The sequence below is a fragment of the Elephantulus edwardii genome, unplaced genomic scaffold (assembly GCF_000299155.1).
Source record: "Elephantulus edwardii isolate Elephantulus edwardi_28Jun2011 unplaced genomic scaffold, EleEdw1.0 scaffold00091, whole genome shotgun sequence".
Classification (NCBI taxonomy): domain Eukaryota; kingdom Metazoa; phylum Chordata; class Mammalia; order Macroscelidea; family Macroscelididae; genus Elephantulus; species Elephantulus edwardii.
In genome coordinates, this window is record NW_006399841.1 from 2,594,442 (window position 1) to 2,618,618 (window position 24,177).

At 47.1% G+C, this 24,177-nt stretch overlaps 1 protein-coding gene across 1 annotated transcript in view; it reads left to right on the top strand.

Moving 5' to 3' along the window:
• The first annotated feature begins 387 nt into the window (after window positions 1-387).
• Window positions 388-24,177, top strand: part of DCLK3 (doublecortin-like kinase 3) — a 41,467-nt gene continuing 17,677 nt past the window's right edge. The window contains exons 1-2 of the mRNA XM_006890660.1: window positions 388-406; window positions 18,569-20,436. Coding sequence (XP_006890722.1) covers window positions 388-406; window positions 18,569-20,436 — 1,887 coding nt within the window. The remainder of the gene's footprint in view (window positions 407-18,568; window positions 20,437-24,177) is intronic.

The window sequence follows — 24,177 nt, forward strand, 5'->3', positions numbered from 1 at the left end:
GGTTTGGTGAGGGCGTGACACCTCAGAAGAAAGGTGTAGCTGGCTGCCAGTGGCCAGTGCACCAACCCCACGGGGCAGACTTCCTCTGACACACACAGGTCACTGCTAGTCGGCGTTTGACTCCACAGTGACTGATCGATTGATTGTTCTTGATGAAACGTGAGCGGGAACGCCTTCTACACTTTAAGCTGCTACAGAACAGACTGGTCCTTAGAAGCCAGGTTGACAAGACTTGGTCTCCATGCTCTGGGCGTGTGACCAGGAAAGGAAAGTCCCTAAAGAAGGCTATCATGTTTAGAGAACTAGAGGGTCTGTGTAAAGGAGGAAGACCCTTAACCGGATGCATTGACACAGTGAGGCAGCAGTGGGTTAAGGACAGCCGTGGCCATGAGGATGGCCCAGGACGGTGCGCTGTTCCTGTCAAACATGGCATCCCTGTGAGGTGGAGACGACCCGATCGATGACATCTCCTAACAACAACGCCAACAGCACAACAGATGCTCGGTGCTCATTTTGCATTTCCAACTTTAAAAACCTCTCGAAATTGTGGGCAGTGAGATGAGCAGACCTCACAGCTTGGGGTTCTTGGGCCGTTAATTTGTGGGAGAGTGCTCCAGAGAAGGGAGTGTAAGAGCTGTTATCAGGGGGCCGAGTTGACCCAGGAAGTGGTCTCAGCTGGGGTCGAGCCCCAGCCTGCTGCAGTGGTGACGTGAGAGGCGTAGGGATGGGGCATCTGGGGCATGGATTGCTCCACACAGAGCTGTCTGCACCTTGAACAACAGATGTGAACCCTCTCCTGTCCTGGGCCGTTCTCATCATCTCTGACACACCTGAGCCCACTGCTGCAGTCACCGTGGCAATCCATGTGGTTGAGGGTCTTCCTCTCTTCTGCTGGCCCTTCACCTCTCCAAGCAGCATGTCCCTTTCCAAGGATTAGGCCTCTAAAACCACAACTCAAAGACATTGGTTCTGAATCTTCCATCATCCTTATTCATTGTCCAGCTCTCAGACACATAGCAAGTGAATGAAATCAGGCACACCTTAGGCTTCAAACAGACATCATTGCTCCTTAGTACTTTGGAGAGTGTTGTTGTTGTTGTTATTATTATTATTATTATTATGTGTGTATACCATCAAATCGGATCTGACTGGTCCAGGAGGAGATTATCCCTCCTTCTCCAGTAGAGCATCTGGTGGAATCGAACCACGCACCTCTGGGATTGCAGTGCAGCTTCTTGCCACTAGGTCACCAGAGCTCACCTGGAGATTTTCTTTACAGCAAACTTTCCCAGTGTAATATATCTTTTGATTCCTTGACAGCTAGTACCAAGGGTGTTGCTTGTGGATCCAAGCAAGATGAAATAGTTGACAGTTTCAGTGTTTTCTCCACCCACCATCTATCAATATGATACTGCATATTTGCCCATGGGTGAGGAGTTTTTGTCTTCTTGATGTTGAGATGCAATCTACCCTCTTTAGTCAGCTACTATAGTGGGTGCCCTTGTGGGGAGTGGGGTCGGGTGAGGGGGCCCCCTGCTGGCAGAGGTGCTTCTTGGGAGAACTCAGTGCCTCTCAGGAGTTAATACCCTGTAAAGGGAGGTGGGAGTGAGTCACAGCTGCACCCGTGCCCGTGTTCTGAACCTGCAGGGTGTTGGTTACGCAGTAGTTTTGGAGAAGAGCTAACAGATCTGAGGGCGAAATCAGACGATGTATCCTGAGGACACAATTGCTTGGATCACGCAGCCCATTCTGATGATGATGGTTCTTCCTCAGCCTGGCCTGGAGTCTCTTTCCTGCAGCACCGGTGCTTTGCAAGCTTACCACATGCCCGGCCCTGGTTCTGCGTATTTGGAATCTTGCCCAGAAAGACGCTGTCATTTAATAGACTCTGTCCCTGTGCATTATATGTTTTTGGTGAATATCAAGAGACAGAAGACTTCCTGAGGATGTTTGACAGTCCCTTCTAGAGTAGCCCAGGACCCATCACTGAGGATAGCAGCCTCAGTTAAGATACTTGTCTGTGAGGCTCTTGACGGCCTAGATGTTGCACTGTCCGAGGGGACCGGTGTGCGTCTCTGTCTACTGAAGGTGGCATCTTGCTAGGGTCTCGGGCTTGCCTTGCTGTCTCTATTGCTGCCTGATTTAACCACGATGCACCAAGTGTGTGGAGTACCTTAATTTGTCCAAATAGTCACCTCCTTGAATGTTGAAGGTTGAAGGTTTGAGTCCACCCAAAAGTGCCTTGGAAGAAAGGCCTGGTGATCTCTTTCCAAAACACCAGTCACTGAAAACCGCAGAGCAGAGCTCTTCCCTAACCCGCCTGGGTCACCATGAGTTGCAATTAGCTCAGTGGACTCTGGTTTGTCTTTTGAGTTCTTGGGGAACTATCACATGCACTGATTTTATGCCTGCTACCCACTTATGCTCCAGGTTCATCCTGGAGAGGGTGAAACCGGGCTGCTCCTTGGGGGCAAGGATTCTGAGGTTTCATCTGACATATCTTGGACATGTTGTAAGCAGGGATCAGTCCTTAGAGAAGGATATCATGCTTGGGATGGTGGAGGGACAGCGCAAGAGAGGAAGACCCTCTATGTGGTGGATTAATTCAGTGACTGGGGTAATTGGGGTGGGTGTGTCAGAGACAGTGAGATTGGCACAGGACAGAGCAGGGTTTAGGGCTGTTGTACATAGGGTCGTTATGAGTCGCAAGCAACTCTATGGCACCTAACAACAACAACAACCACCACCACCACCTCATTGCCACCCTGGGAGGCCAGGCTGGTGGTAGGCACCTACCTCTCACTGCTGTGAAGACCCCCCTTCCCCATGCTCTTCCTGTAATGAAGGGACGGATCGCTTGGCTCTGTCACTTGTGATGGGTGTCAGGAGACACTTCTGGGGCTTCGGGGGCCCACAGAGCGCCTGTCAGCACCCTGGTCTTGGCTCTGTGACTTCCCTGTTTTTAATCTAGAGGAAAACCAACCCCATTCTGGCATCCCCAAAGGAAAGAGAGTTTGCATGGGAGTCTGGTTACCCCAGCATCATTTGTCTTTGTTTGGAATATTAATATACTCCGGGGAGTTGAGTTTTAGATCATACTGTCCTGGGGGAGGAACAGGGGAAAACTCATCTGTTTATAGCTACAAGAACATTATGTGACTCTGTCTTGCCCAGATGAGATGCTTGCTGGCTTAAAAAACAGGGCAGATGTGGCTGAGACTGTGACCCTCTGAGAAACTTGTTGGGTTTTCCTTTATTCCATCGCTGCAAATGACACCCCTAAACTGTCCAGAAAGATTCAGGATCTCTGGAAGGATCACTTTAATTTTTACCAACTAGCTGTGTGGCTTTGGGTTTGTCACTTACCCTCTCTGGGCCATGGGCATACCTGACAGTTGAGGGGGCTGGGCCCTTAAAATTCTGTCATTTTCACCTTCATGGACTTTACGTCCACATACATCTCCTCTGGAGACAGACCTGTGGCACTATTTTGTTTACAAAAGATACATAGTTCAGTGTAAACAATTCATGTGAACTTTCACCAGCAAATCCAATGGATCAGTTTAATAGCCATTTCTGTTTATGGGAAGTCCTTCCTCTGCTCAATGTCTAAACCTCTGATGAACAACGCAATGGAGACATGTAGGTAATTTATGTCTTCCTGGGGAGCCTGTCCAGTTTACTTAAGTGATCTTATTTATTGGCACAAAATTATTCATAAAATTCCCTTGTTAATATTTTACATCTGAAACCAAATAGAAGCTATCAATAGTATTTTTTTTATTAATTTTAATGAAAGTTTACAGAGACTTTGGATAGTATTTTTTTAAAATTATTTCTTCCCAGAATTCATTTACTTGCTTATTATTTAAGTTCTGCATGGTGGTAGTTTTATTACAAAGTCAACAGTCTTTAAAAAGGCCTTTGCCTCCTGTGTCCTGCATGGTAGCGGATAGTGGGGGTGTCTGCCTGACCCTCAGGTGTGCATCTAGTCAATGAGGGGTGGGGGTCTTGAGAGCAAAGCTCTTAACAGGTGGTCCCAGCTTTCATCACCTAAGATCCCTCCAAATTAAAGTCTGAAGATGCAGAAATGGTGAGTCGTTATTGAGTGCCCTCGAGTTGATGCCAACCCAGCAGCCCCGCGTGACAGAGGAGAACTGTCCTGCGGAGTGTCCCTGGCTGGGATCTCTAGGGGCGGAGAGATCTCTCAGTCTCTTCTTCCTCAGAGCTGCTGGGGGGTTTGAACCTCTGATTTTACAGTTAGCAACCAGACACTTTCCTGTTGTACCAGCAGCAGTCAGTCTCTCTGGGGTTGAGAAAGTGGCGAAGCTCTCTTTGCTCTAATATTTTGTTCTCATAGAGTTTGAAGGAGATCGAAGGGCTGGTGACAGGGTTGTTGTTTGTTGTTATGTGTTAGTGAGCTGCAATCCCCTCCTAGCTGATGCCCCGGTGGGTTTTCAGAGGCAGTAACTCACACAGAAGGAGACTGCCTAGCTTTCTCCCATGGAGCAGCTGGTGGATTCAAACCGCCTCTCTTTGAGGTGGCAGCCCAGCTTCTTACCACTAGGCCACCAGAGCTCCTGGTTACAATAACGAAATGGAAAAGGGGAAATAAGGAGTCTCAGAAGTACTGCGGTCCCTGGAGAGTGGTCAGGGGGTGGAGGAAGGTGTACTTCCAGTGGGCACACCCGCTCTGTCTGCTACCTGGGGAACGGCAGCCTCAGCTCAGATCGAGGTCACTGGCTGGGATACACAACTAGGATTCAAAATCCAGGTCATCGGAAACAGCAGCTGCGCCTGGGAGCCCTGCCCTGAGTGAGGGTGGCCCCTGGGGGACGAGAGAGTGAGTGGAGCGAGGGGGGGAAGCATAAACTCAGGGGTGAGTCTGAAAGGTGAGCAGTCCCTGGGGAGGGCTCATGCAAAGCAAGCCCGGCTCAGATGTCACAGAGAAGGACAGAGTTAGGACCCGGAGGACACCTCCCGTCCCCAGGCGTTGGACAGGGGACTGTGGGGAGGAGAGGACCCTTCCAGAAAGGAGGGACAGGTGGAGGGAGGAACCAAAAAGGCTGAGTGAAGAGGTGGTCGGAAGGGCTTCACCTGCCGGCAAAGCAGCTGGAGGGGTGACCGCTGTGGTGACCGCTGTGGTGACCGCTGGAATGTCTGGGGCCTCAGGAGCCCTGGGAGTCACGAGGCTGTGCTGATATTAATGGCCAGCTTGCCGAGCCCCAGCAGCCCCACCTGCTTGGGTAGGACTTTGGCCAGAGTCCTAGAGTCCCCAGGGCAGGATGTCACCTGAGCTCAGGTGTACCTGGCTCCTGGTTTGCCTGCAGCTGCTCTGTGACTCCCCCCTGCTTCCTCCTTGCCGTCACTGACCCTGAGGCCCCAGCACTGTCTTCTGCTGGGACTGCCCGGGGCTCTGGGGACCACGCTGAGCAAGGGGGAGGTGGCAGGTCCTCTGCCTACCCCATTCTCCCTCAGTGCCCGATGCCAGGGACCCACGCAGGAATTTGGGGCCCAGCCCTGTCAGCACCCATCCTCATCCACGTGCTGCCAAGGAACCCCAGGAAAGCTGGGGTGCAGAAGCAAATGCTCCTCTGCAGAGCGGTCAGTGCCTCTGATCACCTCCAGATGCCCAAGGTACCTGTGCCCCAGACACCTCCTTCTCCTGCCCCTTTGCCTGCTCTTCCAGCATCCAGTGCAAATAGCTCCCTGAAAATTTAAATTAAACCCACTAACCAGGCCAACCACCATACCTAGGCCCCCATCGGATTGAACTGATTCTCGGGGCTGCTTTCTAAGGGCTAGTCACACTGAGAGGAGTTGGGATTGACTGGGTGACAGAAGGAATAGGTGGACATCAAATCATCTGCTGTCATTTACTTGGTTTAGTTTTACGAATTTCTTTAGAAAACCAAGAGCTTTATCTTGGGGAAAAGGTTAAAGGTGTCAGTGTTTTCGTTTTACTTGGGTTCACTGTTAGCATTCCTGGAAGCAGCACTCAGGTAAACAGAAGACACGCTCCTTTGGAAGAATCTGCTGTCAAGGACCTCTTTAAGTGCTAGAGAGTAGGGATGTCAGTTTGAAGATTAAACTCAGGGTGTTCCCAAAGTGATTGGAATAGTAAACTCCATCTTGAAATCAACAAGTACCTCAAGGTGCCAGGCATCTGCCAGGCGGTTATAACAAGGATTAGTCAATATCCCTCACTCCAGAGACCAAACTGGGTTCTTGCACCAATTTGCTGGGAGGCTGATTGGCGTGAGCAGGTCAGCTGATAAAAGACAACCCAAAACAAGGTACTCGTGAGAGAAAGGTACGGGAAAGGCTTGTTCATCGGTCTGTTCCTCACATCTCAGTCATGCCGTGTATAATAATGATTATACAGTGGCATCGATAATTAGATGTTGGCGTGCCATCCGCGGTGATGGCCAATAAAGAGCATGGTCATCTCAGGGGAGCTCTGGTGGCCTAGTGGCAAGAAGCTGCACTGCAATTCCAGAGGCGCATGGTTCGAATCCATCAGATGCTCTGCCGGGGAAGGAGGGACAATCTCCTCCTGTACCAGTCAGATCCGATTTGACAGTATACACACAAAAGTAATAAAATAAATATTAAAAAAAAAAGAGCATGGTCATCTCAAGGCAAAGTGATTATTTCCATGTTATTCACTTATCCTTACTAATTGCTTCAACTTTGATCAACACGGACGTTGGCCCGGCTTCCCAGTTAGAAAACAGTGGCACTTCCGAAGCTTTGGTGAGAGGCTTCATTCCAATTTTTCAGCCGTTTAGAAAACTACCCTTGGAATGTTTGCACAATCAAGTGTAAGTTCGCAAATGTTTCTCCTGCCTCAAATCTGCATACAAGCACTGGGGAATTGGTTCCCAAACAGCCCCTGGAAAACGGCCAGCACAAATGATTACTCAATGAGAAGGAAACTGATGTCAGCCAGTCTTCTCAGTCTGCCACAGAAGGAGGAAAGCGGGTCTGTCGGCACTGCCTGCTGAGGCCGCAACAGATCAATCTGGGAAAGCTGCTGAGAAATAAAAACCAGAGAAAAAGAGAAACACTTTAAGGGGATCGTCCCTGCTGGGAAGAGGAGCTGAGAAATGAGCCATTAGAGGCATTGCTTTTTATTTGCAAGTCATTTTATTTTTCTGTGCTAGATATGAGCCGAATTTTGTTTTAAAAGAAAATTTTTATTTTATACTGGTTTTACTTACAAAGTTTATATACGTTGTTTATCACACTGGATCTTTCCCATTTCCTTTCCCCACCTCTCTCTCTCCCCATTAAATTGTGCGACCCTATAATTACCCCCTGTCCATCCTCACTTTTCTGCTCTTCCCCCCTCCCCCGAATCCTCATACATGTCTTAATAGTTATCTTTCTATTTCTACAATAATAACTTTATGCAGTATTTGTCCTTATGGGACTGAGATAGTTCCCTTTCGCATAATGTTCTCCAGTTCCTCCCAAGTTAGGTTGTGTTTGTCAAGATCATTATGAGTAGAAATTTAAAAGCACCCACGTTCATGTGCCTTGTTGTTGTTGTTGCTGCTAAGTGCCTTCAAGTCGAGTACGACACGTAATGACCCTGTGAACAATGGAACAGAACCCTGTCCTATCCTGTGCCGTCCTCATCATCTCGAACATAGTTGAGCCTGTTTCTGCAGTCCCTGTCAGTCCATCTCATAGAGGGTCTTCCTCTCTTTTGCCGACCCTCCACCTTTCCAAGCATAGTGTTACTCTAGGAACATGCCCACAGTATGTGAGAGGAAGTTTTGCCATCTTGGCCTCCACAGAGTACTCTGTTTACTTTTTATAATACATAGCTGTTTGATTTTTGGTAGTCCATGGGATATTCAGTAGTTGTTGTTATTATGTGCTGTTGAGTCACCTGTGACTCATAGGGACCCTATTCACGATGATAGCTCTGAACCCTGTCCTATTCTGAGCCAACCTCATTGTCTCCGACACACCTGTCCCTATTACCCTGGTCACTGTGTCAGTCCAGCTCATCCAGGGTCTTCCTCTCCTACGTTATCCCTCCACTCTGCCAAGCATGAAGTCCTTCTCCAAGCACTGGTCCCTCCTGGCCACGTGCCCAAAGTATGTGAGATAGAGGTTCAAAACCTTACCTCCAGAGAGCAAGTCTGTTTCAGTCTCTCCAGGACAATACCACAACTCAAAGGCATCGAGATGTCATCCTTATTCATTAACCAAATCTCATATGCATAGCAGATTGGAAAGACTATGGCTTTTGTCAGGCGTACCTTAGTCTTTGAACTGAAATTATTGGAGAGGTCCCTGACAGCAGACTTTCCCCAATGCCATCTGTCTCCAGATCTCCTGATTGCTGGTACCCCAGTGGATTGTGGATTCAAGCAAGATGAAATTGTTGATAATTTCAGTGTTCTATCAGCCTCTGGAAAACAGCCAACACAAATGATTACTCCGTAAAAAAGACATTCTTTTTCTTCTTCTCCATTTTCCACTGAAGGAAAGTGATGAGTCTATTGGGACTGCATACTGAGGCCACAATTGATCAATCTGGAGAAACCTCTGAGGGGGAAAAAAAACCTTGATAAAAGAGGAACACTTGGAAGGAATTGTCTCTGCTAGGCAGTTGGGCTGAGAAATGATATTTCATTTTCCTTAGTACACTTAATTAACTAATGCCTGAAGAATGACTAAGTAGCCCTGGTGGTACAATGGTTGAGGTTATTGCTTGCTAACTGAAAGTCAGCTGTTCCAACCCGCTGGTGGTTCCGTGGGAGAGAAGCCCTGGTGATCAGCTTTCACAGAGTGTTGTTAGGTGCCATTGAAGCAAAACTACGTAATAACAATCCCATGTCCAGCAGAATGCAGCGGTGCCTGATCCTGCCCTTTTCTCCCACTGTTGAAGCTGCTGTGTCAGTCAGTCTCATTGGGGGTCTTCCTCTTCTTTATCTGACCCTCCATTTTTCCAAGCATGAAGTCCTTCCTCAGGAACTGACTCTTCCTGATAACGTACCACACGATGGGAGATAATGCCTCCTGTCTTTGCATCTAAGAAGCACTCTGGGTATCCTGCTTCCAAGAGAGATGTTTGTTCTCTGTTGAGTCCATTTATGTGTATACATGCTCTTTGTCAACGCCGTAATTCAAAAGCATCCGTTCTTTTTTTTTTTTTGGTCTCTTTTTGGCATGACTGCCTAAGGCAATTCTGTTCGGTCACAGGGGGCCCCGGTGAGTCAGAATCAAATTGATAGCACTCAACAACAACAACAACAAAATATTACTCATGTTCGGTAGCAATTTTGGTGTGATTCTCCTAGATATTTTTGTATCATGCTGCATATCATTTATCTAGGGAATTAAGGTGAGAATGCCACAGTTATTACTGTCCATGGTCCTGCTTTTCTTTTCATAAGAAATACTGACTCTGATTAAAAAATGACTAGAAAAAGATTTTTACCTTAGTTCTGATTAAAAAAAAGACAGTGTAAAAAAAAAAAAAAGACAATATAGAAGATGAAGTGTAGAGGTGTATTTTTAAATTTTTTTTTCTTGACCTTAAACTTGAGGATTAGAAAGCCACATTAGTAATAATTAATGATTAAACAGGAAGCTGGCCTCTGAGACTTCGGTCACTTCTATTCCTTTACAGCATGTTGTTGTTGTTATGTGCCATTGAACTCATAGCAACCCAATACACAATAGCCCTGAACCCTGCCCTATTCTGAGCCAATCTCACTGTCTCCAACACATCTGCCCCCATTACCCCAGTCACTATATCAATCCATCTCATCCAGGGTCTTCCTCTCCTGCTCTGTCCCTCCACCCTTCCAAGCATGATGTTCTTCTCCAAGGACTGGTCCCTCCTGGCCACATTTCCAAAGAATGTGAGATTGAGCTTCAGAATCCTAGCCTCCAGAGAGCTACTGGGTTTCACCCTCTCCAGGACAAGACCTATTTGCTTTCTTGTCGGTCCATGGTATATTCAGTACTTTTCTCCAGCATCACAACTCAAAGACATTGATTCTTCTTCTGTCATCTTAAGTCATTGTCTAGTTTTCTGATGCATAGCAAATATTTGTGGCCTGGATCAGATGCACCTTAGTCTCTAGACTGACATCATTGCTATTTAGCACTCTGGGAGAGGTCCCTGACAGCAGATTTTTTCCAAATGCAAATTGTCTGGTTTCAGAGACTGTAAATCTTCATGGGGGAGACTGCACATCTTCTCATAGAGGCTGGTAGATTTGAATCAACACCCTTTTGGTTGGCAGCCTGACTTGGAACTCATTATGGCACTAGGATTCCTTAACAACAGACTCAAAAACTCAAACTCACTGCTGTCAAGTTAGTCCTGATTCAGTGACGCATAATCGGTATCTGAGGCTGTAAATCTTAATGGGAGGAGTCAGCTCATTTTCTTCCATTGAAGCATTCGGTGGATTTGAACCACTAAAGATGCAGTCTTTTGATTAGCAGTGCAGTTTACTACCAGCAACATGTTGTTGTTGTTGTTAAGTGCCGTCGAGTCGTAGACAACTCATAGTGACCCTATGAACGAAAGACCTGAACACTTGTATAACTGTCATCCTTTCTCCAGGTTCATAGGGTTTCCAGAGGGCAAGCTATTTCAGAAGTGGATGCCACTCCTGCTTCCAAGCTTGTTTTAATCAGGAAGCTCCACTAAACGCTGTCCACCATGGGTAACCATTCTTGCATTTGACACATCAGTGTCGCAAGTGTTCAGCATCACAGCAACCACGAGTTACCTCTGTACAGCAATGCACAGACCAGTGCTATACCATCTAGAAGAATGTTTGACCAAAAAAAAAAAAAAATTAAAACCAGGCAATAACAGCAAAATACAGGTACAGTTCCTGAGTTTATTTTTTCCCTAGCTCTGGTGGCTTAGTGTTAAGAAATTGTGCTGCAATGCCAAGGTTTGTGGTTATAATCTATCAGCTGCTCCACAGAAGAGAAATGGGCAATCTACTCTTGAGTGATTAACTGTCTGAAAACCAACTGGAAGGTCAGCGGTGGGTCAGCTCCGACTCAACGGTATTCTACCACCATGACAACAACAATCAGAGAGAGAGAAAGTTCTTGGACCACTGGACAGCACCATGTCTCTTCTGAAGAGCTACAGGATAAGGCATGTTAGCGGGTGTCCTTTACTAACCTTGTTTCCACTGGTTTCCTATTTGAATTGCTACCTGAATGACAAATTCAACCTGCCAAGTCCTATTAAGTCATGTTCTCTTTGGCTTTGGGAAGTACATGGACTTAGGCGGAACCCAAGGTTACAAGGTCTGTTTTCCCTTAGAGCAGAAAGATACCACACCGTCTGTGTGCCCACTCTGTGCCGAGGGTGCCAGGCCCCCAGCAAGATGTTGTTGTGCTGCTGTTGCGTAGATGGAGAAACTGAGGCTCAGGTAGATATGTAACTATCCTACGGTCACACAGCAATGAGAACCTGGAGGTTCCAGGATTTCAGTACAAATCTTTTCATCCACATTCTTTACACTTCCTTAGCTTCTGAGGAAATGCACTATTTTCATTCTTCATTCTGTTTAAACACTAACTTGACACATTTCCCTTGTGGTAAATAGAGTCTGTGATCATGTTTTCTTTTCACTTACTTAATTTATTTAGGAGGGCTGTTGTGTAAAACCTACTAGTGCTGAAAGTAGGAACAGTTATTTACAGCATGAGCCCGAAAGACTGAGGCAGAGTATTTGTGGTTGGTGTTAAGACTGATTTACTTGAGTTCTTATTTTATGTACAGGTGGTCCTGAGATTATGAATGTTTGATTTATGTACAACCCATAGTTAAGAAGCAGTCCCCGTATATCTTCAGGTTCATGCAATTCATGCAATGGCTCATAACAACAAAAGGGAACTACTTAGAGATAAAAATAAAACATTATTATTAATATTACTGCATTTTTATGTTAATGATGTTTCAGTGTATCTGGAAGTCTTCTAAGCTTTTTATAGGCTATTTATACTATTGACTAAGACTAGCATTTTACCGATGTTAAATCTGAACCATACCTGACTATTCTCGATTACATGTAAATTATTTCTTAAAGCTAGATTTAGCATGGGGCTCATTCATAATGTAGCCTGTCTTAAGGGGCTGCTTGCTCTGAGTGTGGGAATGTGGTTGAGGTAGCGCAGGAGAATTTGGATAATCTATGATTTCTGCTTTAGTGATTGTATAGGGTCATTGTTAATTCACCACCCTCAGGCCTGTCTTTTCATTGTTTTTGGTCAAACAGTCTTCTAGGTCGTATAGCCCTGGTGTGTCCACTTGCTGTACAGAGGTAACTTGTGGTTGCTGTGAAGCTGAACACTGTGACGCTGATGTGTCAAATGTGATAATGGTCACCCATGGTGGACAGTGTTTGGTGGAGCTCCCCGATTCAAACAAGCCTGGAAGCAGGAGTGGCATCCATTTCCGTAAATAGCTTGCCTCCTGAAACCCTATGAACCTGGAGAAAGGTTGAAAGTCACACAAGTGTTGAGGACTTTCCTTCATAGGGTCGCTATGTGTCACCTACGACTCGACTGCACTTAACAACAACAACAATTGTTAAGTAGAGTGTCAGCTCTGAGTCAGTTCTGACTCAACAGTCCACAACAACAACAGTTCCAAATTATTAGTGGCAAAGGGATGGGACAGACTGTAACACTGGATTTAAGCCTCAACTGAGAAAGGGTTTTGTAGGAAGGAAGAAAAAGAAAAATACTAGCCCTGCTGAAGCCCAGGGGAGTGAAATTCTCGTCCTTATCAGTAAAACCCACAGTCCAGGGGAGGGAGAAGGTGAAAACTCAGAGGAACCCATTGAGAGGAAGGGAGTGTTTCGGGGATACAGTAGGGCTGCAAAACAGTTCAGCAAGGAAGGGAAGTCCAGGTGGGCCCCAGGGAAAGGTAGCTTGTGGATGTGAGGGAAACACAAAGGAACACTGTGGGGGTTTCAGGCCAAGTGATAGTTTAGGGTGGTGAGGTGCAAGCCGCCTGGAAGCAGCGGCCTCAAAGTGCAGGGGTGCGCTTGTGGAATCTGGGCATCGTGACCAGTGACTGCTGGGAAGCCAAGACTCAACCACAGGACCACATTCTTGTCTGCAAATCCCCGCCTGAAAAATCCTCAGTGCAGCAAATGTGACGATCCTTCCTCCGCTGTTCTCACGCCTCTCAAGTCCTTTCAGACTCAAGGGGACCCTCAATTTCAGTTTTTGGGTTGTGCATCCTTGTGGGAGGAGTCTGTCCATCTTTCTCCCGCTGGGCAGCTGGTGGATTCAAACCCTGACATTTCTGTGAGCAGCCTGACTTGCTGGCTGACCTTCTAGGGCGTTTTCAGAGGCAGTTAATCTCACTGGAGGAGATTAATTTGTGACTTCCTAGCCATTTCTTCACCTTCCCAAGCACCTCCCACCACCCTGAGCCTGTGACCAACAGTCATGTCAGCCTCCATCTGGACCATCTGTCCAGACCCTGGGCTTCTGACTCCTTGGCCCCTTCGCCCTAGTGGCCTTCACCTCATTAAATCTCGAAAGCCTATCTCAGCCCTGTCCTTTGGACATTCTCGGCGACTCATTCTTTTACTTACTGTCTTCACATTGATCTGACTCCCGATACCTCTCTGCTTTCCTCTGTCCTCCTCAACCTCAGTCTGTGATTGAACCCTGAGCCTCTCCAGCTTCTCCTGACATCTGCATGGAAAAGCCCCACCCGGGGTATATGCTCAGGCCCTTTTCCTGCCCGCATACTGAGTCCTCAGAGGGAGTAAACATGAGAAGACTGTCACTGAGCCAGACTGACGTGGTGACTACATGATGAACTTGAGCAGGGTGGACATGAGGATAGCACTGGACAGGGCACGGTCCAGAGCTCTTCTTCATAAGGTCGCTATGAGATTGCAGTCTACTTAATAGCACCTAACAACACCATTTTTTAGGCCCCCCCAAAATAAATATTTATGTATCGCAAGCGACTCGATGGAACATAACAGCATCTATCTATCTATCTATCTATCTATCTATCTATCTATCTATCTATCTCATCTCTCTTTATCAATCATCTATCTAATCATCTATCTATCATATCTATCAATCATCTATCTTTATCTATCATCTATCTATCTATCATCTCTCTTTATCAATCATCTATCTATCTATATCTATCAATTATCTATCATCTCTTTTTATCAATCATCTATCTATTATCTATCTGTCTGTCTATCTATCTATTATCTATCTATCTATCTATCTATCTATCTATCTATCTATCTATCTATCTATCTATCACCTTATAGTGTCTGAAGTAATACAAGTGAAGTGAGTGAGAACCCAGGTTCCCTGGCGCGTGTTTGACAGTCAACCTTTGGACCTTTATCTCCATGTTTCAAATGTAGGAGAGACACTGGCATTGCTGTGCCTACTTCCTCTTGTATCCTTAATATTCCTCTCCCCTTCTTTCTCTCCTGTCCTCTTTCTCTAAGCGTCAATTTATCGAAGATTTAAAACTCAAACTCATTCATTGTTGAATCGGAACAGACTCCTAGCTGACACTCCCAGGATATTCAGAGGTTTTAAGTCCTTTGGGACAAGATTGCTCATTTTTCTCCCTTGGAACAGAGAGATTATGGGGGGGGGAACTGATATCAAATGTCTGCAAAGAAACAGTTTAACAGTAAATGTGTTCGTTAAGCTTATAAAGTTTTGACATGTGGGAAGTTCACTCCCAGCTGCTGCTTTGTCATCTAAGCTGACACCTGTGTGGAGCTGGAAATCATCTCAGAACAGATTGTACTTGGTAATTAAAAACTCACAACCACTCTGTGCAAAGATGCTGGGCCAAACTGCCCATCCTAACATAACTGACATTTCTGCTGTGCTTGATTCAAAAACTAAACATAATTATTCCCAATTTAAGAAAAAAGTTGGAAAGAATTCTGTTTCATCGCATTTGAGTCAAGCAAAGCAGAATACATCTTGACAGAATTATTTCCAACTTTTAAAAGAAGCATGAACTTTGATAAATGATGATAGTTATAGAAAGGCTTCAAGCCTTTTGTTCACAGGGTCGCTATAAGCCATGCTCAACTCGACGGCAATCATCATCAACAACAACAACGACAAAAGAAGCATTAGGGGCAGGTTCGTATGTGTGGGATATGGATCCTATGCTGTTGTTGTTAGGCATCGCTGAGTTGAGTACTGCTCACAGCAACCCTGTGAATACCTGATCTGAACACTATCCTATCCTGTGCTATCCTCACTGTCTCTGACACACTCAAGCCTATTAATGCGATCACCATGCCAACCCACTTGGTTGAGGATCTTCCTTTCTTTTGCTATCCCTCTACCTTTCCAAGTGGTAATCTCTCCTATCAACACGCCCCAAATATGTGAGATGAAGCTTCAGCATCTTGGCCTTCAAGGAGCACTCTGGCTTCACTTTTTCCAGGACATATCTGCTCGTTCTTCTGACAGTCCACCGAATCTTCAGCCCTCTTCTCCAGCTCTACCGTTCAGAGGCACCAAGTCGTCTCCTGCTGTCGTCCGTAATCATTCAAGCTCACTCTCACAGCTGAACTGAGTTACCCATCCTGTTGTTTTCCTTCTAACTTTTCTGGCAAGGACAGACATTTTTGCTACAACTGCTTTACTACGGCCGGGTGCAATTGACCAGGAAACACACCATCTTTTCTTTAGGGACTCCCTCACTGGTGGTGTGGACTGGTGGGAGTGGTGATGCTTACCCAAAGGTGGTGGTTTTCTGGTGGCACAGATCCACCAGTGACTCCTCAGTAGAAAGAGAGCCAATGTCCTCCCATGCTGTGGAAGCCAGCTGGAAGGTCAGCTATGCGTAGGTTCTGACCTGATGACAATGAGTTTTTTGAGAACATCGATATGACTTTGGATTCTTTCATTAACAAGGAACGCATTTCTATACTTAAACAGAAACCTCCTTCAACGTTTTTATTTTAGCCTTCAATAAAGGAAAGTCTCAGAGTTTTAAGAAGTACCCATCATGGCACCCAGGAGCAATAACTTTGTAAATTATGACCTAACTTGGGAGGGACCAGAGAGCATTGTGCTGAGTGAACTAACTTAGTCCCACAAGGATAAATATTGTATAAGACAGTTAATGTAGAATGAGTATAAGGATCCAGGAGGGGTGGGAGAGGCTAGAAGCAGAGGGATGTGGACGTGCAGGGAGAAGAGGGGATTAATCATTGGGTTGAACAATTTGATGGAGGGGGTGAGGAAAATTAAAATAATTTGTTTTGTTGTTGTTGTTGTTATGTGCCGTCGAGTCGCTTGCGACTCATAGTGACCCTATGCACAACAGCCCTAAACTCTGCTCTGGCCTGTGCCAATCGCACTGTCTCACCAGTGTCTGCTTACAACTGTTCCTCTTCCTTTGTATTTACTTGAAAACTCAACCTCCTTTGCCGTTTCTGTTAGCTAAATGTGTTCTGTTGTGCATAGGGTTTTCAGAGGCCTGCTGTTTCAGAGGTGGATGGCCAAGCCTTCTTCCTAGTCTGTTTTTTCCCCCCCGTCTGTCTTAATGTGATCAGACAGACCAGCAAGTTATTTTATAAATAAACTAATGAAAAGGAAAAAAGTCAACTTGGGGAGGGGGGAAGAGAGGAAGAGGGGGTAAAATGTGCAACAATGGATGAATGAAAAATCTAACTTTTCTGCAAACTTTTGTTAAAATAATAATTAAAATAAAATTTTTTTATTTAAAAAAAGATAAATACCCACCCTGTAATGTGGGTCCATGACTTCTTGGGATGATGGGTCGGACTCTGATGAGTGGACTTCTGCTTTTTCAGTAGATTTCTATTGAACTGACATTTTAATACAGCTGTATTTATTTTATTTTGTTATTTTTGTGTGAGTGTACCGTCAAATCAGATCTGACTGGTACAGGAGGAAATTGTCCCTCCTTCCCTGGCAGAGCATCTGGTGGATTCGAACCGTGTGCCTCTGGGATTGTAGTTGCAGCTCCTTGCCACTAGGCCACCAGAGCTCCTACAGCCGTATTTCTTAAGAAAGAAGGGATGGTGTTGTTATGTGCTGTCAAGTCAGCTGTGACTCGTAGTGACCCAGGGAACAAAGAGCAGCTCTGAAACCTGACCAATCCTGTGCCAATCTACCAACTCCGACACCTTGGAGCCCATTGTTACAGTCACCATGTCAATCCGTCTCTTTGAGGGTCTTTATCTTTTAGGCTGAACCTTCACCTTCCAGTAAGTGGCAAGGACTGTGTCCTTACTGTATATCAAGCCTTTTGTTTAATGAACTTTCACTATTTTTCGCCCCACCTCATAAACTCTGTTGTTGTTGTTATGTGCCATCAAGTCGCCTGCGACTCATAGCTATCCTGTGTACAGCAGTCCTAAGCCCTGCTCTGTCCTGTGCCAACCTCACTGTCTCTGACACAGGTACCCCAGTTACCCCAGTCACTGAATCAATCCACCTCATAGAGGGTCTTCCTCTCCTGCGCTGTCCCTCCACCCTCCCAAGCATGATGTCCTTCTCCAAGGACCGGTCCCTCCTTGCAACATGTCCAAAGCATGTCAGAATCCTTGCCTCCAAGGAGCAGTCTGGTTTATATTATCATTTCTATTTTATTAACAACAACCCTGGAATATAAATAATTTGCCCAGGGTCACCTAATCCTGTGTCAGGATTCAAAGCCAAGTTAACCTCAAACCCTGTGATTGTAACTGTTTAACACAGAACTTCACCTTGAACGGGCTGAAAGTTCCAAGTTCTTAGTTGGGAACCAAGACTTAGTAAGATTTGAGTTCTGTGGTTCTAGAATAGAACCACCACGTATGGATTCGTTCTCTTGCCCAGTAGCAAACCTTGGACTTTGGACTTTGCCTTCTTGGATCCTTGGAGGTAGGCTGGCCCTGGGGCAGTTGTAGATTTGCTTACAAGGTCAGCCTAACCAGAGAGGACTGGACAGTGGCATCCATCCAGGGGCCTCTGGAAGGCCCCAGGGGTCACCTTGGGCCCAGTGCTGATTCCATTCTAGTCTCCTACAGAGGAATCTTAGGTTGGACGTAAAGTTTAATGTCTGTAGCTCTGCTGGTTAGAGAGTTGCTTTGGCAATCAAAAGGTGACTAGTTTGAATCCACCAGCTGGTCCCAGGGAGAAAGATGGGCATTCTCCTTGTGTGTGATATACCGAAGACTTGCTCGAGAGTCAGCTTTGAGTCTGTTCCAACTCGATGTCAGTGAGTGAGTGAAAGATCTTTTTAAGAAAAGCTTAAAAAAACCCCACGAGTATAAACGACAAGTCATTTTTAGAAAAGCTGTTGTTATGTACCATCGAATTGGAACTGACTCATAGCTGGCCTTCAGGCAGGTTTTCAGAGGCTGAAAGTCACATGCAAGCAGACTGCCTTTCTTTCACGGAGCAGCTGGTGGATTTGAACTGCTTGACTTTGGGTTGACAGTGCATCTTCCTTACTTGGTGAAGGCCAGAGATCTCTTTGCACAGATCTTGACTCATATACCCTGTTGACCTTTTCCTTTTGCAGGACATCGAGGACTCTGTGACCACTCTCTAAAGTATTTAAGCTCAAGAATCACTGAGCGGAAGCTGCAGGGCACTTGGCTGCCTGCGGGTCAAGGGACGCTGGAGAAACCATTGCTGGGGCCTCGCAGCTCCGTGGTGCCCGTGTTCAGCCCCCAGAACGGCCTCCACTCCCTCCCCGGTGAGAGCAGCCCGCTGAAGCCCAGGGTGGTGACGGTGGTGAAGCTGGGCGGGCACCCCCTCAGGAAGGTCACCTTGCTTCTGAACCGGCGCTCGGTGCAGACCTTCGAGCAGCTCGTCGCCGACATCTCGGAAGCCTTGGGCCTTCCCAGGTGGAAGAATGACCGGGTGAGGAAGCTCTTCAACCTCAAGGGCAGGGAAATCAAAAGCGTCTCCGATTTCTTCCGAGAAGGGGATGCCTTCATAGCAGTGGGCAAAGAGCCTCTGACGCTGAAGAACATTCAGATGGCCATCGAAGAAGTGTACCCCAACAAAGGCCGGGCCTTGACACTGACCCCCCACAGCAGGGCCCCGTCCCCGAGGCTGAGGAGCAGGCTTTACAGCAGGGCTCTGAAAGGGGGTCACCACTGTGGGGAGACTGAGGGCACCAAGAGCTGTGGTGAGGCTGGGGCCAAGGTGGGGGCCAGACACCCTGGGAAGCCCTCCGAGGAGCCAGCACTGGAGGAAAAGGCCAGGGCCCAGAAGAACTGGGGGAGAGGGAAGTGGGAGCCCGAATCCAGCTGTAAGCCCCCCAGGGAAGTCACCTTGGAGGAGAAGCCTGCGAGTGGAGAGAAGCACCTGGGGGTGGAGATAGAGAAAACATCTGGGGAGATCATCCGGTGTGATAAGTGTAAGAGGGAACGGGAGGCCCAGCAGAGGGAGAGGCTGTCGGCCGGGGCCAGTGAGCTGGACCTGGCCAAGGCCTCGCCCTACCACCCCGAAAAGCTGGTGAGGACCAGGAGCTGCAGGAGGTCCACAGAGGTGCACCCCCTGGGTGGGGAGGACCTATGGCAGGGTGATAGCCACAGGGGCAGCCCCAGGAATCCCACCCAGGACCCCAGGAAGCCCAGCAAGCATGCGGAGAAGAAAGAGGAGAGAAACGCAGAAAGTGCAGACGAGCAGGCCCCAGGGACAGCCAGGCCCAGGAAGGAATCTGGGGAGACACAGCCGCCCCCTGATGAGGCCTCGAGGGAAGGGAGGCGAGGAGACACCCGGATGGTCAGCCGGAGCAAGCAGGGTGGCTGGCCGCTGAGCGAGCCCAGGGCCGAGGCCGACAGGCTGCAGAGGCCCCCGGTGGAGGACAGGGACAGGGATGGGAGGGACAAGAAGACCTGTGGGCCTGCAGGGAAGAAAGGGCTGCTGCAAGACGGACCTGCAAGGGGGGACAGGGACCCCAAGACCCGGACGGAAGAGAGCAAGCCCGATCGCCCCCCTGGCCGGAGGGCACGACCCCCAGGCATTGTGGCCGGAGACGTGGCCGAGCACTACGAGGCCGGCAGGGTCATCGGCGACGGCAACTTTGCGGTGGTGAAGGAGTGTCGGCACCGGGCCAGCGGGCAGGCCTACGCCATGAAGATCATCGACAAGGCCAAGCTCAAGGGCAAGGAGGACATGGTGGACAGCGAGATCGCCATCGTGCGGAGCCTCTCGCACCCCAACATCGTGCAGCTGCACGAGGTCTACGAGACGGAGGCGGAGATGTACCTGATCCTGGAGTACGTGCGCGGAGGCGACCTCTTCGACGCCATCCTCGAGAAGGTCAAGTTCACGGAGCGCGAGGCTGCGCGCCTGGTCACCGACCTGTGCCGCGCGCTCGTCCACCTGCACGCGAAGGGCGTGGTGCACCGCGACCTCAAGCCTGAGAACCTCCTGGTAAGTCCTGCCTCTGCTGGTGGTCACCGTCCACACTGCTTATTTGGAAAATAAAAATGTGCATTCTACTTTATCTCAGTGTTGTTTTTGTTGTGTGCCCCTGAGGCAGAACTGACTCATAGCTGACCCTCCAGCGTTGTATTCAGAGGCAATAAATCACAGGGGAGGAGATTGCCCATCAAAGGATCCAGCGAAGCAACTGGTGGATTCGAACCATTGACCTTTGAGTTGGCAGCGCAGCTTCTTACCACTAGGCCAGCAGAGCTCCACCTGTGAGGGGAAAAATGGCGGAGGAAAGACAGTGATTTTATTTGTCCCCTGGGAGATGATGCTTTTAGATAAATACTCATTCCCTTGTCTTCTCACACACGAGAACATCACCTTGTTCTTGTTTTCACATGCTCGTGCCGGCATTTAATACTCTGGTGGTGGTTGTTAATATCCCATCCGGTTGGAAGAGACTCATGACTGACCCTCCTGCAGGTGTTCAGAGGCAGTAAATCACAGGTGAGGAGATTGCCCATCTTTCTTCCACAGAGCAGCTGGTGGGTTTGAACCATGTGCCTTTAAGTTGGCAGCACAACTCCTTACCAGTAGGCCACCAGAGCTCCCTTCTTCTTTGTTTAGCTCCTATAAATGACTGAGATAAATGGATATTGAGGAGATCCTTATAAATGAACCTTTCAATTTTAATAACATGGGAAACCGCTTATCACAGGCGTGAAAAATATTATTGACTGGACATTTGGAGGCAAGGATTCTGAAGCTTTGTCTGACATACTTTGGACATGTTGCAAGGAGAGACCAGACCTTGGAGAGGGACCTCATGCTTGGGAGGGTGGAGGGACAGCCCAAGAGAGTTAGACCCTCGATGAGATGGATTGATTCAGTGACTGGGTTAATGGGGGTGGGTGTGTCAGAGACAATAAGATTGGCACAGGAAAGAGCAGGATTTAGGGCTGTTGTACATAGGGTTGCTGTGAGTCGCAGGTGACTCTATGGCACATAACAATGACAACAGACATTTACACCTTGTCTTGCTGAAGAGCCCGTGGGGCAGGATCTAACATTTGCAGCCTCCACTCCAGGCATTACATTCACCCTGCCCCTGATGGTGTTGTGGTAAAGAGTTGCATTACCAACCCAAAAGCAGGGAGTTCGAATCCACTAGCTGCTTAGTGGGAGAAAGATGGGAAGACTGTACAATTTACAGCCTCTGAAAATCTGCTGGGGAACCAGCTCTGAGTCTGTTCTATTCTGGGGGAGTCAGCTATGAGTCTGTTCTATTCTGGGGGGTCAGCTATGACTCTGTTCTATTTAATGGTGATGAGTTGAGTTGTTTCGCTGTTGTCTTACTTAAAGCCCCTTTTTGTTGTTGATTGCCTTTGAGTCGAGCATGACTCATAGCGACCCCTTGAACCAAAAGCCTGAAGCCTTTCTGTAACTATTGACATTTATCAAAGTTCATCGAGTTTCCAGAGGCACGTTGTTTGGGACGTGGATGCCACTCCTGCTTCCAATAGCCTGTTTCTTTGACTCTGGAAAACTCCAGGGGCCTGGGTGGGGTGTGGAGTGGGTAAAAGCATGGCCCTTGGCGAAGATCATTTGGCTTTGAATTGTCTTTGACCTTTTCCTTTTCTGAGCCTTAGTTTTATTATTTATTATCATAGTAACTGTTCACAGGGTTGAATGAGGATTGCACACAGGAAGAGAAATAGTAGCCCCTGACCGCTGGGGCTGAGCCGGTGCTGAAAGTGTGACAGGTGTCTTGAACACAAGTGATTTCACACAACTCCAGCTGTAGACAAAGCCACTTTAGGGTCATGATTGTTTAAAACAAAAGCAATGACATTCTGATACTGTCCGAATACCAAATTAGGAATGTTGTTCACTCCCTGGAAATGTCCTTACTCCACCTACAATGAGGATGGCCTAACTTAATTCCTCCACGTTTTGACCAAGAATCCCTAAGATGACAGGTGCACACCCACTTCTGATGGTATCCAATCCAGACTTGAACTCTGCCTAAGTCCTCCCCGAGACTACATACTAGCTCAGATCCTGTAACAAATCCTTTAAACATCCTCTCAGGCACCTCATGGGTCACTGAGATGTTTGTTCACCTTGTTGTTATTAATCACTAGGCCTGACATATTTCTACTCAATTATGTTATTGGTGGTGTGACGCGGGCCTCACACTGCCTTTTTCTGGGGACTTCATCCCAGTTTGCTCTTCTTAGTTCAGATCACCACCTGAGACTATCTCTATTGATTCATCGACTTTCTTTCACCTTTCACTGGAAAGAAAATTGCATGACGGCAGGGGCTTTATTTTATTCAGCTTGTACCCCGATGTCAGGAAAGCATCCCTCCACAGGCAGCTATGATTCTTCCATTTAAACCAACCCCCCCATGAAGGTGGAGGTGAATATTTGTTATCTTAAAGCGGGGATTGCTGTAGATAAAATGATTGGGAAGGGAGACAGTCATCCTAATGAACCAATTCTTCTGCAGGAATTTAGCTGATTTCCTTTTATTTGTGCTTCTGTGGGCCCAGCCTGGAAACCATATCCAGTGCATTCATCTGCCTGTAAATTGCTCCCACAAGTAGAGGGAAGCATGGAGTGAGTCAGTTTAATTATCTGGTGAAATGAGTTCTGTGCTGACCACCAAGATGAGCAGCCTTGTTTTTGCTCAATTTCATAGAAATGAAGAAGTTCTCTCTTTGGTTGCCCCAGGGAACTGAGCTGCTATGAAAAAAATATTTTCCATTAGAATATTTCATTTTTGCATCGGCCGGGGGTCTGTGCTCTCTTCCTCACTCGCTCTTTGATGGTCTCTGTCTTTTAGACCTGAACCTGAAAGCCCTCCATGTGTGAAATTCTGTGTGCTTTATTGTAGACAGTATGTTGGGATTGCAACAGAGCAGAGCTCTTTAATGACTCTCTGACACTTCTACCAAATTGTCTATCTAAGTGGGAGAAATTCTGATTAGAAGCCCAAGCAAGTTCCATGCGCTCAGCATTTCGGGAATGTATCTACTGAAGGATTTTTCTGTGTACACAAGCTCTGGAGCGTGTGAGATAAGATCACCTTCCCGACAGACTTGCTTGCTTCTTAGAGAAGCCAGCAGAGCTTGCGTTTGTCGCCACTCCTGGAACCCATCTATGGGATCCACCATAGATGATTGAGTTAAGGGTATTCCATGTCAATAATTCTTAAAATTGAGCAAGTTAGTGCTGGTTGGGATTTCAGGAGGCAGTTTGATGCACGAAAGAGAAAACAAAACAAAACAAAACAAAACAATAAAGGGATATGTTTAATGTGGAAGAGGTAAGTGACTCTCAGAAGTCATTTGACAACTTTTTATGATTTTGAATGTCAAAACATACATGCTCTTAGTGGTTGGGGCAGTGAAGTGTGTGCAGGCATCTGTGTGTGTTATAGTGGGCTTTCAGAATAGCAATTCCTCCATTTAAATACGTGAACTGATGTTTCTTGGTGGCTCTTAAGCAGACCATTTTCTTCTTCCCTAATTTCATAAAAAATTACCAAACGAAAAACCCAAGTCTAAGTCATTGCCATTGAGTTAGACCCAACTCATAGCTGACTCTTCATTGGATTTCTGAGGCGGCAAATCACGTGGGAGGAGATTGCTCATATTTCTCCCACGAATTAGTGGATTCCACCCACCAGACAGGCGTGGCCATTGGGTTAGTAGCACAACTACCTTTGGGCTGA